This window comes from Argopecten irradians, chromosome 3 (genome assembly GCF_041381155.1).
Source record: "Argopecten irradians isolate NY chromosome 3, Ai_NY, whole genome shotgun sequence".
NCBI lineage: Eukaryota > Metazoa > Mollusca > Bivalvia > Pectinida > Pectinidae > Argopecten > Argopecten irradians.
In genome coordinates this window covers 37,856,314-37,869,716 of record NC_091136.1, presented here as the reverse complement: position 1 = coordinate 37,869,716, position 13,403 = coordinate 37,856,314, and the positions used below count along the sequence as shown (strand labels likewise).

The window sequence follows — 13,403 nt, the reverse complement described above, 5'->3', positions numbered from 1 at the left end:
GATGGCCAACAGGACGTCATCTTGGATTTTGACAATTGTTTGTTACCGCTATTTCTCAGAAAGTAATGAAGGGATCCGTCTCAAATTGCATGTGCATGTTCCCCTAGTGGTCTAGTTGTGTATATTGCATGGGACCAATCAATGAACAAGATGGCCGACAGGCCGCCATCTTAGATTTTGATAGTTGAAACTTGTTACCACTTTTTCTTAGAAAGTACTGAAGTGATCTTTCTCAAATTTCATAAGTAATAATATGTACTAAAAGTTTGAAAAGCAGAGAAAAGATCCCTCTTTCCTTTATCAGACATAGATCATTCTTTGTTAGGCGCCAAGATCTCACTGGGATCTCTTGTTATAAATTACTGTTAGGGTGGTGATTCTGTCTTCACATTGTCCCCCTTCTCATCCGACACAGGAAATTTTCTATTGGTCTTAGCCGAAGGAGAAAGTATATAAAACAATGCAAAATAAATTCCTTTTTTGTTTTATTATTTTAATGAAGGTCATAGCAAAAAATATGGCCCTCTGTAGCACAAATAAAAAGCATAATAAAGAACAATGAAAAAAGAGATGTCTGTCGATGAAACTTCCTAGTAGACCCTGATGATACTGGTCCATGGCTCTCCATCTCCCTGGCAATAAAACAGATATTTTATTTTAATTATTTAACATCACATCGTAAACATATTTTATATATAAGTTAGATTTGAAATATGCCATTTTCCTTCAGCAACCCCGAAATTTCATAATTAACTATTCAGGCAGCAAAGTTCAAATGTATAGTGGTTGATAAATTATCATTATTAAATGTGTAAAACTAAATTGTTGATTTATTACATTATATAATGGCAGCTAATAATTTTCTGACTGGTTTTAAAGGGACAATTCAATCTAAGAGAACATTAAAATTTGTACATATATCGGGTAAAAACCAGTTCTAATGGAAATTAGATCAGTCGGTTTTACTGTGATATGCTAGAAAAGCCCATGAAGGTGAAATGCGTGTGAAACTTTCAAACGTTCTCGCTGTCCGCCATTACACATTGTGGTCGAACATCTTGTATGCCGAACCCTGTCCCTTGCTCGTAGAGTAATGCAACTTTTGTCTAGAACTGCTCAAATCGCTCTGACCGCAGTGGTTTACCTTATTAGATGAATTGTCTTGCCTAAAAAATCATTTATCACCTCCTCAGTGGTTATGTAGTTCATTTGTTTAACATGCTTGACTTTGGCTCGGGTATGGGTACAGAGTACATACTATATCTGCTTAATCGTATTGATCAATGATTTGTAATTACATTGGTATCAATTAAAATACTTAACAATGACATGGAATTTGTCAATATATTGTGTTAAATGTTTCATAAGAAATATAGAACAATACATTTATGCCAATTTTTGCTTCTTGGTTATGTAAAAGAATTAGCCTGAGTGAATTGTCCCTTTAATTTGTTAATTCTATATAGATTTTAAAGAGATTCCAGGTACATACTGTGTGCTGTCTGATGAGGTCGATGAAATGTCTGATGACATCCTTAGCAATGTAACATCTAATGTAGTGTTGTAATGGCTAGTGGTTACAGGTAACAAAGTGGTGGTATCTGAAAGAAGAGGTTGCATCTCATGTTATCATTTATCATCCAATGGACAGTAAACTAAGGCAGACGTTATTTGTAGTACAGTAACTGTGCCAAGATGAACAGCATACCTGCTATATGGCACTTTGATAATTCAGGTTTGTATTCGTGTTTATTTGGTTTTTACACATACAGTATGAAATAGTTCAGATAGGAAATCCCCTACTTATTATCTGAGGTTCCAAGCAAAATTCTTTTTCTGATGAGCCTTCAAATACCATAATTTGAAAACAAAATTATGAACAAGAAATGAAAATTAATCCAAGATACCTTCAGCTGTTGTTATAACTACAGTTTCTTCCACCAATGGACATACTATTTCTCTCACTTCAGGGCACTTTACATAACCATAGTAACCTGGTACCTGTCAGAAAGTAAGTAAGGTAATATATATAACACTCTGATAAGGCTATAGAATTTCAAATACATTATGTAGTTTTAATTTAAAAAAAAAATGACCATTTGTTCTAACAAGAGATCACAGAGGGATCTTGGCGCCCCTACCAAAGAATGATCTAAAGTCTGACAATAGAAAGACCTCTGCTTTTCCAACTTTTTACTATTTGTTTATCAAAATTCAAAATGGTGGCCTGTCGGCCATCTTGTTAACCGTTCGGACCCAAAATGTAATTAGGGACCTAAGGGAACCTGCACATGAAATTTGAGACATATCCCTTCAGTACTTTCTGAGAAATAGCGGTAACAAACTTCAACTATCAAAATCCAAGATGGCGGCCATCTTGTTGACCGATCGGTCCCAAAATGAAATATGCACAACAAGGGCCCTAGGGGAACCTACATGTGAAATTTGGGAGAGATCCCTTCAGTACTTTCTGAGAAATAGCTGTAACAAACTTCAACTATCAAAATCCAAGATGGCGGCCTGGTGGCCATTTTGTTAAACGATCGGTCCTAAAATGCAATATGCACAACTAGGGCCCTAGGGGAACCTACATGTAAATTTGAGAGAGATCCCTTCAGTACTTTCTGAGAAATAGCGGTAATAAACTTTAACTATCAAAATCCAAGATGGCGGCCTGGCGGCCATCTTGTTAACCGATCGGTCCTAAAATGCAATATGCACAACTAGGGCCCTAGGGGAACCTACATGTGAAATTTGAGAGAGATCCCTTCAGTACTTTCTGAGAAATAGCGGTAACAAACTATAACAATCAAAATCCAAGATGGCGGCCTGGCGGCCATTTTGTTAACCGATCGGTCCTAAAATGCAATATGCACAACTAGGGCCCTAGGGGAACCTACATGTGAAATTTGAGAGAGATCCCTTCAGTACTTTCTGAGAAATAGCGGTAACAAACTTTAACTATCAAAATCCAAGATGGCGGCCTGGCGGCCATCTTGTTGACCGATCGGTCCTAAAATGTCAATTATGCACAACTTGGGCCCTAGGGATAACCTACGTGTGAAAATTTGAGAGAGATCCCGTCAGTATTTTCTGAGAAATACGGTAACAAATCTTTAAAACTATACAATATCCAAAGATGGTAAATGTACCATTGTCAGTAAGAGTAAATGTTAACCATTCGGTCAGTAAAGTGTACCATTGTCAGTAAGAGTAGAATGTACCATTGTCAGTATGAGTACCATTGTCAGTATGAAGTAAAATTGTACCATTTGTCAGTAAGAGTTAATGTCATGTATTGTACCATTGTCAGTAAAAGTAAATGTCATGTACAGTATTGTCCAGTAACAGTACGTCAAAATGTCCAATATCAGTAAATGTTCCATTGTCCACTACAAGGACCCATGTAGAGTACAAATGTACCATTGTCAGTAATGTTGTATTGCCTACAAAATGAGAACCATTGATCAATACGTTTTTTGAGAGTAAAGTGTACCATTGTCAGTAAGAGTTAAAGTACCATTGTCAGTAAGAGTGAATGTACATCAATTGTCAGTAATGTACCATTGTCATGTAAGAGTAAATGGACCATTGTCAGTAAAAGTACCATGTGTCAGTGTCAGTAAGAGTAAATGTACCATTGTCAGTAACGAGTAAATGTACCATTGTCAGTAAGAGTAATGTACCATTGTTCAGTAAGAGAGAAAATGTACCATTGTCAGTAAGAGTAAATGTACCATTGTCAGTAAGAGATGTAAATGTACCATTGTCAGTAAGAGTAAATGTACCATTGTCAGTAATGAGGAAATTGTACCATTGTCAGTAAGAGTAAATGTACCATTGTCAGTAAGAGTAAATGTACCATTGTCAGTAAGAGTATTGTACCATTGTCAGTAAGAGTAAATGTTCCACTTGTCAGTAAGAGTAAATGTACCATTGTCAGTAAGAGTAAATTTTCCATTGTCAGTAAGAGTAAATGGTCCATTGTCAGTATGAGTAAATGTTCCATTGTTAGTAAGAGTAAATGTACATTGTCAGTAATGTACCATTGTCAGTAAGTAGTAAATGTACCATTGTCAGTAAGAGTAAATGTACCATTGTCAGTAAGAGTAAATGTATTGTCAGTAAGTAAATGTAAGTCATTACCATTGTCAGTAAGAGTAAATGTTACCATTATGTCCATTGTCAGTAAGAGTAAATGTACCATTGTCCAGTAAGAGTAAATGTACCATTGTCAGTAAGAGTAAATGTAACCATTGTCAGTAAGAGTAAATGTACCATTGTCAGTAAGAGTAAATGTACCATTGTCAGTAAGTAAATGTACCATTGTCAGTAAGAGTCAGAAAGAGTAATGTACCATTGTCAGTAAGAGTAAATGTACCATTGTCAGTAATAGTAATGTACCATTGTCAGTAAGAGTACCATTGTCAGTAAGAGTAAATGGTTCATTGTCAGGTAAGAGTAAATGTACCATTGTCAGTAATGAGTAAATGTTCCATTGTCAGTAATGTACCATTGTCAATTGTACCATTGTCAGTAAGAGTAAATGGTCAGTATTGTACCATTGTCAGTAAATGAGTAAATGTACCATTGTCAGTATGAGTAAATGTACCATTGTCAGTATTGTACCATTGTTCAGTAAGAGTAAATGTTCCATTTTCAGTAGAGTAAATGTACCATTGTCAGTAAGAGTGAATGTACCATTGTCAGTAATGTACCATTGTCAGTAAGAGTAAATGTACCATTGTCAGTAAGAGTAAATGTACCATTGTCAGTAATGTTCCATTGTCAGTAATGGTTACCATTGTCAGTATGAGTAAATGGTCCATTGTCAGTAAGAGTCAGTGTAAATGTTCCATTGTCAGTAAGAGTAAATGGTCCATTGTTCAGTAGAGTAAAGTACCAGTAGTATATGTACCATTGTCAGTAAGAGTAGTAAATGTACCATTTCATTGTCAGTAAGAGTAAATGTACCATTGTCAGTAAGAGTAAATGTACCATTGTCCATTGTCAGTAAGAGTAAATGTACCATTGTCAGTAAGAGTAAATGTTCCATTGTCAGTAAGAGTAAATGTACCATTGTCAGTAAGAGTAAATGTACCATTGTCAGTAAGAGTAAATGTACCATTGTCAGTAAGAGTAAATGTACCATTGTCAGTAAGAGTAAATGTACCATTGTCAAATGTACCATTGTCAGTAAATGTAGTCCATTGTCAGTAAGAAGTAAATGTACCATTGTCAGTAAGAGTACTGTACCATTGTACCATTGTCATTAAGAGTAAATGTACCATTGTCAGTAAGTGTACATTGTTAGTAATGTACCATTGTCCCAGTAAGAGTAAATGTACCATTGTCAGTAAGAGTAAATGTTCATTGTCAGTAATGTGATCATTGTCAGTAATGTACCATTGTCAGTAAGAGTAAATGTACCATTGTCAGTAAGAGTAAATGTACCATTGTCAGTAAGAGTAAATTGTACCATTGTCAGTAATAGTAAATGTACCATTGTCAGTAATGTACCATTGTCAGTAAGAGTAAATGTACCATTGTCAGTAAGAGTAAATGTACCATTGTCAGTAATGTACCATTGTCAGTAAGAGTAAATATACCATTGTCAGTAAGAGTAAATGGTCCATTGTCAGTATGAGTAAATGTACCATTGTCAGTAAGAGTAAATGTACCATTGTCAGTAAGAGTAAATGTACCATTGTCAGTAAGAGTAAATGTACCATTGTCAGTAAGAGTAAATGTACCATTGTCAGTAAGAGTAAATGTACCATTGTCAGTAATGTACCATTGTCAGTAAGAGTAAATGTACCATTGTCAGTAAGAGTAAATGTACCATTGTCAGTAAGAGTAAATGTACCATTGTCAGTAAGAGTAAATGTACCATTGTCAGTAAGAGTAAATGTACCATTGTCAGTAATTGTACCATTGTTTTAGTAAGAGTAAATGTACCATTGTCAGTAAGAGTAAATGTACCATTGTCAGTAAGAGTAAATGTACCATTGTCAGTAAGAGTAAATGTACCATTGTCAGTAAGAGTAAATGTACCATTGTCAGTAATGTACCATTGTCAGTAAGAGTAAATGTTCCATTGTCAGTAAGAGTAAATGGTCCATTGTCAGTAAGAGTAAATGTACCATTGTCAGTAATGTACCATTGTCAGTAAGAGTAAATGTACCATTGTCAGTAATGTACCATTGTCAGTAAGAGTAAATGTACCATTGTCAGTAAGAGTAAATGTACCATTGTCAGTAAGAGTAAATGTACCATTGTCAGTAATGTACCATTGTCAGTAAGAGTAAATGTACCATTGTCAGTAAGAGTAAATGTACCATTGTCAGTAAGAGTAAATGTACCATTGTCAGTAAGAGTAAATGTACCATTGTCAGTAATGTACCATTGTCAGTAAGAGTAAATGTACCATTGTCAGTAAGAGTAAATGTACCATTGTCAGTAAGAGTAAATGTCAGTAAGAGTAAATGTACCATTGTCAGTAAGAGTAAATGTACCATTGTCAGTAAGAGTAAATGTACCATTGTCAGTAAGAGTAAATGTACCATTGTCAGTAAGAGTAAATGTACCATTGTCAGTAAGAGTAAATGTTCCATTGTCAGTAAGAGTAAATGGTCCATTGTCAGTAATGTACCATTGTCACCATGAGTAAATGTACCATTGTCAGTAAGAGTAAAATGTACCATTGTCAATTAAGAGTAAATGGTACCATTGTCAGTAATAGTAAATGTCAATTGTCAGTAATGTACCATTGTCAGTAAAATGTACCATTGTCAGTAAGAGTAAATGTACCATTGTCAGTAACCATTGTAATGTACCATTGTCAGTAAGAGTAAATGTTCCATTGTCAGTAATGAGTAAATGTACCATTGTCAGTAAGAGTAAATGTACCATTGTCAGTAATGTACCATTGTTAGTAAAGTAAATGTACCATTGTCAGTAAGAGTAAATGTCCATTGTCAGTAATGTACAATTGTCAGTAAGAGTAAATGTACCATTGTCATTATGAGTAAATGTACCATTGTCAGTAAGAGTAAATGTACCATTGTCAGTAAGAGTAAATGTACCATTGTCAGTAAAAAATGTAACCATTGTCAGAGTAATTGTACCATTGTCAGTAAGAGTGTACATTGTCAGTAAGAGTAAATGTACCATTGTCAGTAAGAGTAAATGTTCCATTGTCAGTAAGAGTAAATGTAACCATTGTCAGTAAGAGTAATGTACCATTGTAATGTACCATTGTCAGTAAGAGTAAATGTACCATTGTCAGTAAGAGTAAATGTACCATTGTCAGTAATGTACCATTGTCAGTAAGAGTAAATGTACCATTGTCAGTAAGAGTAAATGGTACCATTGTCAGTAATGAGTAAAATGTACCATTGTCAGTAAGAGTAAATGTACCATTGTCAGTAAGTACCATTGTAAATAATGTACCATTGTCAGTAAGAGTAAATGTACCATTGTCAGTAATGTACCATTGTCAGTAAGAGTAAATGTACCATTGTCAGTAATGTACCATTGTCAGTAATGTACCATTGTCAGTAAGAGTAAATGTACCATTGTCAGTAAGAGTAAATGTACCATTGTCAGTAAGAGTAAATGTACCATTGTCAGTAAGAGTAAATGTACCATTGTCAGTAAGAGTAAATGTACCATTGTCAGTAATGTACCATTGTCAGTAAGAGTAAATGTACCATTGTCAGTAAGAGTAAATGTACCATTGTCAGTAAGAGTAAATGTACCATTGTCAGTAAGAGTAAATGTACCATTGTCAGTAAGAGTAAATGTACCATTGTCAGTAAGAGTAAATGTACCATTGTCAGTAAGAGTAAATGTACCATTGTCAGTAAGAGTAAATGTACCATTGTCAGTAATGTACCATTGTCAGTAAGAGTAAATGTACCATTGTCAGTAAGAGTAAATGTACCATTGTCAGTAAGAGTAAATGTACCATTGTCAGTAATGTACCATTGTCAGTAAGAGTAAATGTACCATTGTCAGTAATGTACCATTGTCAGTAAGAGTAAATGTACCATTGTCAGTAAGAGTAAATGTACCATTGTCAGTAAGAGTAAATGTACCATTGTCAGTAAGAGTAAATGTACCATTGTCAGTAAGAGTAAATGTACCATTGTCAGTAAGAGTAAATGTACCATTGTCAGTAAGAGTAAATGTACCATTGTCAGTAAGAGTAAATGTACCATTGTCAGTAAGAGTAAATGTACCATTGTCAGTAAGAGTAAATGTACCATTGTCAGTAAGAGTAAATGTACCATTGTCAGTAAGAGTAAATGTACCATTGTCAGTAAGAGTAAATGTACCATTGTCAGTAAGAGTAAATGTACCATTGTCAGTAAGTAAATGTACCATTGTATTGTAATGTACCATTGTCAGTAAGAGTAAATGTACCATTGTCAGTAAGAGTAAATGTACCATTGTCAGTAAGAGTAAATGTACCATTGTCAGTAAGAGTAAATGTACCATTGTCAGTAAGAGTAAATGTACCATTGTCAGTAAGAGTAAATGGTCCATTGTCAGTAAGAGTAAATGTTCCATTGTCAGTAAGAGTAAATGGTCCATTGTCAGTAAGAGTAAATGTACCATTGTCAGTAAGAGTAAATGTACCATTGTCAGTAAGAGTAAATGTACCATTGTCAGTAAGAGTAAATGTTCCATTGTCAGTAAGAGTAAATGTACCATTGTCAGTAAGAGTAAATGTAAGAGTAAATGTACCATTGTCAGTAAGAGTAAATGTACCATTGTCAGTAAGAGTAAATGTACCATTGTCAGTAAGAGTAAATGTACCATTGTCAGTAAGAGTAAATGTACCATTGTCAGTAAGAGTAAATGTACCATTGTCAGTAATGTACCATTGTCAGTAAGAGTAAATGTACCATTGTCAGTAAGAGTAAATGTACCATTGTCAGTAAGAGTAAATGTACCATTGTCAGTAAGAGTAAATGTACCATTGTCATAAGAGTAAATGTACCATTGTCAGTAAGTAATGTACCATTGTCTAGTAATGTACATTGTCAGTAAGAGTAAATGTACCATTGTCAGTAAGAGTAAATGTACCATTGTCAGTAAGAGTAAATGTACCATTGTCAGTAAGTACATGTAGTAATGTGTACCATTGTCAGTAAGAGTAAATGTACCATTGTCAGTAAGAGTAAATGTACCATTGTCAGTAAGAGTAAATAATGTACCATTGTCAGTAAGAGTAAATGTACCATTGTCAGTAAGAGTAAATGTACCATTGTCAGTAAGAGTAAATGTACCATTGTCAGTAATAGTAAATGGTCCATTGTCAGTAATGTACCATTGTCAGTAAGAGTAAATGTACCATTGTCAGTAAGAGTAAATGTACCATTGTCAGTAAGAGTAAATGTACCATTGTCAGTAAGAGTAAAATGTACCATTGTCAGTAAGAGTAAATGTACCATTGTCAGTAAGAGTAATGTACCATTGTCAGTAATGTACCATTGTCAGTAAGAGTAAATGTACCATTGTCAGTATAGTAAATGTACCATTGTCAGTAAGAGTAAATGTACCATTGTCAGTAAGAGTAAATGTACCATTGTCAGTAAGAGTAAATGTACCATTGTCAGTAAGAGTAAATGTACCATTGTCAGTAAGAGTAAATGTACCATTGTCAGTAAGAGTAAATGTACCATTGTCAGTAAGAGTAAATGTACCATTGTCAGTAAGAGTAAATGTACCATTGTCAGTAAGAGTAAATGTACCATTGTCAGTAATGTACCATTGTCAGTAAGAGTAAATGTACCATTGTCAGTAAGAGTAAATGTACCATTGTCAGTAATGTACCATTGTCAGTAAGAGTAAATGTACCATTGTCAGTAAGAGTAAATGTACCATTGTCAGTAATGTACCATTGTCAGTAAGAGTAAATGTACCATTGTCAGTAAGAGTAAATGTACCATTGTCAGTAATGTACCATTGTCAGTAAGAGTAAATGTACCATTGTCAGTAAGAGTAAATGTACCATTGTCAGTAAGAGTAAATGTACCATTGTCAGTAAGAGTAAATGTACCATTGTCAGTAAGAGTAAATGTACCATTGTCAGTAAGAGTAAATGTACCATTGTCAGTAATGTACCATTGTCAGTAAGAGTAAATGTACCATTGTCAGTAAGAGTAAATGTACCATTGTCAGTAAGAGTAAATGTACCATTGTCAGTAATGTACCATTGTCAGTAAGAGTAAATGTACCATTGTCAGTAAGAGTAAATGTACCATTGTCAGTAAGAGTAAATGTACCATTGTCAGTAAGAGTAAATGTACCATTGTCAGTAAGAGTAAATGTACCATTGTCAGTAAGAGTAAATGTACCATTGTCAGTAAGAGTAAATGTACCATTGTCAGTAAGTACGTAGTAAATGTACCATTGTCAGTAAGAGTAAATGTACCATTGTCAGTAAGAGTAAATGTACCATTGTCAGTAAGTACCATTGTCAGTAAGAAAATGTACCATTGTCAGTAAGAGTAAATGTACCATTGTCAGTAGTTACCATTGTCAGTAAGAGTAAATGTACCATTGTCAGTAAGAGTAAATGTACCATTGTCAGTAAGAGTAAATGTACCATTGTCAGTAATGTACCATTGTCAGTAAGAGTAAATGTACCATTGTCAGTAAGAGTAAATGTACCATTGTCAGTAAGAGTAAATGTACCATTGTCAGTAAGAGTAATGTACCATTGTCAGTAAGAGTAAATGTACCATTGTCAGTAAGAGTAAATGTACCATTGTCAGTAAGAGTAAATGTACCATTGTCAGTAAGTAGTCAAATGTACCATTGTCAGTAAGAGTAAATGTACCATTGTCAGTAAGAGTAAATGTACCATTGTCAGTAAGAGTAAATGTACCATTGTCAGTAAGTAAATGTACCATTGTCAGTAAAATGTACCATTGTCAGTAAGAGTAAATGTACCATTGTCAGTAAGAGTAAATGTACCATTGTCAGTAAGAGTAATGTCCATTGTCAGTAAGAGTAAATGTACCATTGTCAGTAAGAGTAAATGTACCATTGTCAGTAATGTACCATTGTCAGTAAGAGTAAATGTACCATTGTCAGTAAGAGTAAATGTACCATTGTCAGTAATGTACCATTGTCAGTAAGAGTAAATGTACCATTGTCAGTAAGAGTAAATGTACCATTGTCAGTAAGAGTAAATGTACCATTGTCAGTAAGAGTAAATGTACCATTGTCAGTAAGAGTAAATGTACCATTGTCAGTAAGAGTAAATGTACCATTGTCAGTAAGAGTAAATGTACCATTGTCAGTAATGTAGTAAATGTACCATTGTCAGTAAGAGTAAATGTACCATTGTCAGTAAGAGTAAATGTACCATTGTCAGTAAGAGTAAATGTACCATTGTCAGTAATGTACCATTGTCAGTAAGAGTAAATGTACCATTGTCAGTAAGAGTAAATGTACCATTGTCAGTAAGAGTAAATGTACCATTGTCAGTAAGAGTAAATGTACCATTGTCAGTAAGAGTAAATGTACCATTGTCAGTAAGAGTAAATGTACCATTGTCAGTAAGAGTAAATGTTCCATTGTCAGTAATGTACCATTGTCAGTAAGAGTAAATGTTCCATTGTCAGTAAGAGTAAATGGACCATTGTCAGTAAGAGTAAATGTACCATTGTCAGTAAGAGTAAATGTACCATTGTCAGTAAGAGTAAATGTACCATTGTCAGTAAGAGTAAATGTACCATTGTCAGTAAGAGTAAATGTACCATTGTCAGTAAGAGTAAATGTACCATTGTCAGTAAGAGTAATGTACCATTGTCAGTAAGAGTAAATGTGTCAGTAAGAGTAAATGTACCATTGTCAGTAAGAGTAAATGTACCATTGTCAGTAAGAGTAAATGTACCATTGTCAGTAAGAGTAAATGTACCATTGTCAGTAATGTACCATTGTCAGTAAGAGTAATGTACCATTGTCAGTAAGAGTAAATGTTCCATTGTCAGTAAGAGTAAATGTACCATTGTCAGTAAGATAATGTCCATTGTAAGTATGTAGTAAATGTCAGTAAGAGTAAATGTACCATTGTCAGTAATGTACCATTGTCAGTAAGAGTAAATGTTCCATTGTCAGTAAGAGTAAATGTACCATTGTCAGTAAGAGTAAATGTACCATTGTCAGTAAGAGTAAATGTACCATTGTCAGTAAGAGTAAATGTACCATTGTCAGTAATGTACCATTGTCAATGTACCATTGTCAGTAATGTACCATTGTCAGTAAGAGTAAATGTACCATTGTCAGTAAGAGTAAATGTACCATTGTCAGTAAGAGTAAATGTACCATTGTCAGTAATGTACCATTGTCAGTAAGAGTAAATGTACCATTGTCAGTAATGTACCATTGTCAGTAATGTACCATTGTCAGTAAGAGTAAATGTACCATTGTCAGTAATGTACCATTGTCAGTAATGTACCATTGTCAGTAAGAGTAAATGTACCATTGTCAGTAACGTACCATTGTCAGTAAATGTTCCATTGTCATTTAGAGTAAATGGTCCATTGTCAGTAAGAGTAAATGTACCATTGTCAGTAAGAGTAAATGTACCATTGTCAGTAAGAGTATGTACCATTGTCAGTAAGAGTAAATGTACCATTGTCAGTAAGAGTAAATGTACCATTGTCAGTAAGAGTAAATGTACCATTGTCAGTAAGAGTAAATGTACCATTGTCAGTAAGAGTAAATGTTCCATTGTCAGTAAGAGTAAATGTACCATTGTCAGTAAGAGTAAATGTACCATTGTCAGTAAGAGTAAATGTCCATTGTCAGTAAATGTACCATTGTCAGTAAGAGTAAATGTACCATTGTCAGTAAGAGTAAATGTACCATTGTCAGTAAGAGTAAATGTACCATTGTCAGTAATGTACCATTGTCAGTAAATGTACCATTGTCACTGTAATGTAAATGTTCCATTGTCAGTAAGAGTAAATGTACCATTGTCAGTAAGAGTAAATGTTCCATTGTCAGTAATGTACCATTGTCAGTAAGAGTAAATGTACCATTGTCAGTAAGAGTAAATGTTCCATTGTCAGTAATGTACCATTGTCAGTAAGAGTAAATGTACCATTGTCAGTAAGAGTAAATGTACCATTGTCAGTAATGTACCATTGTCAGTAATGGTCTATTGTCAGTATGAGTACATGTTTCATTGTCAGTAATGTACCATTGTTAGTAATGAACCATTGTCAGTAATGTACCATTGTCAGTAAGAGTAAATGTACCATTGTCAGTAAGAGTAAATGGTCTATTGTCAGTATGAGTACATGTTCCATTGTCAGTAATGTACCATTGTTAGTAAGAGTAAATGTACCATTGTCAGTAAGAGTAAATGTACCATTGTC

The 13,403-nt window shown here is 34.3% G+C and overlaps 1 protein-coding gene across 1 annotated transcript in view; it reads right to left on the bottom strand.

Annotated features, from left to right (window-relative positions):
• Positions 1–472: 472 nt before the first annotated feature.
• The window catches only part of LOC138319663 (ciliated left-right organizer metallopeptidase-like), a 43,494-nt gene continuing 30,563 nt past the window's right edge, over positions 473–13,403 (bottom strand). Inside the window, exons 14-16 of the mRNA XM_069262810.1 lie at positions 1,908–2,001; positions 1,493–1,601; positions 473–632 (exon numbers count right to left, since the gene is read on the bottom strand). Of these exons, the coding sequence (XP_069118911.1) occupies positions 494–632; positions 1,493–1,601; positions 1,908–2,001 (342 nt within the window). The 3' untranslated portion in view covers positions 473–493. The remainder of the gene's footprint in view (positions 633–1,492; positions 1,602–1,907; positions 2,002–13,403) is intronic.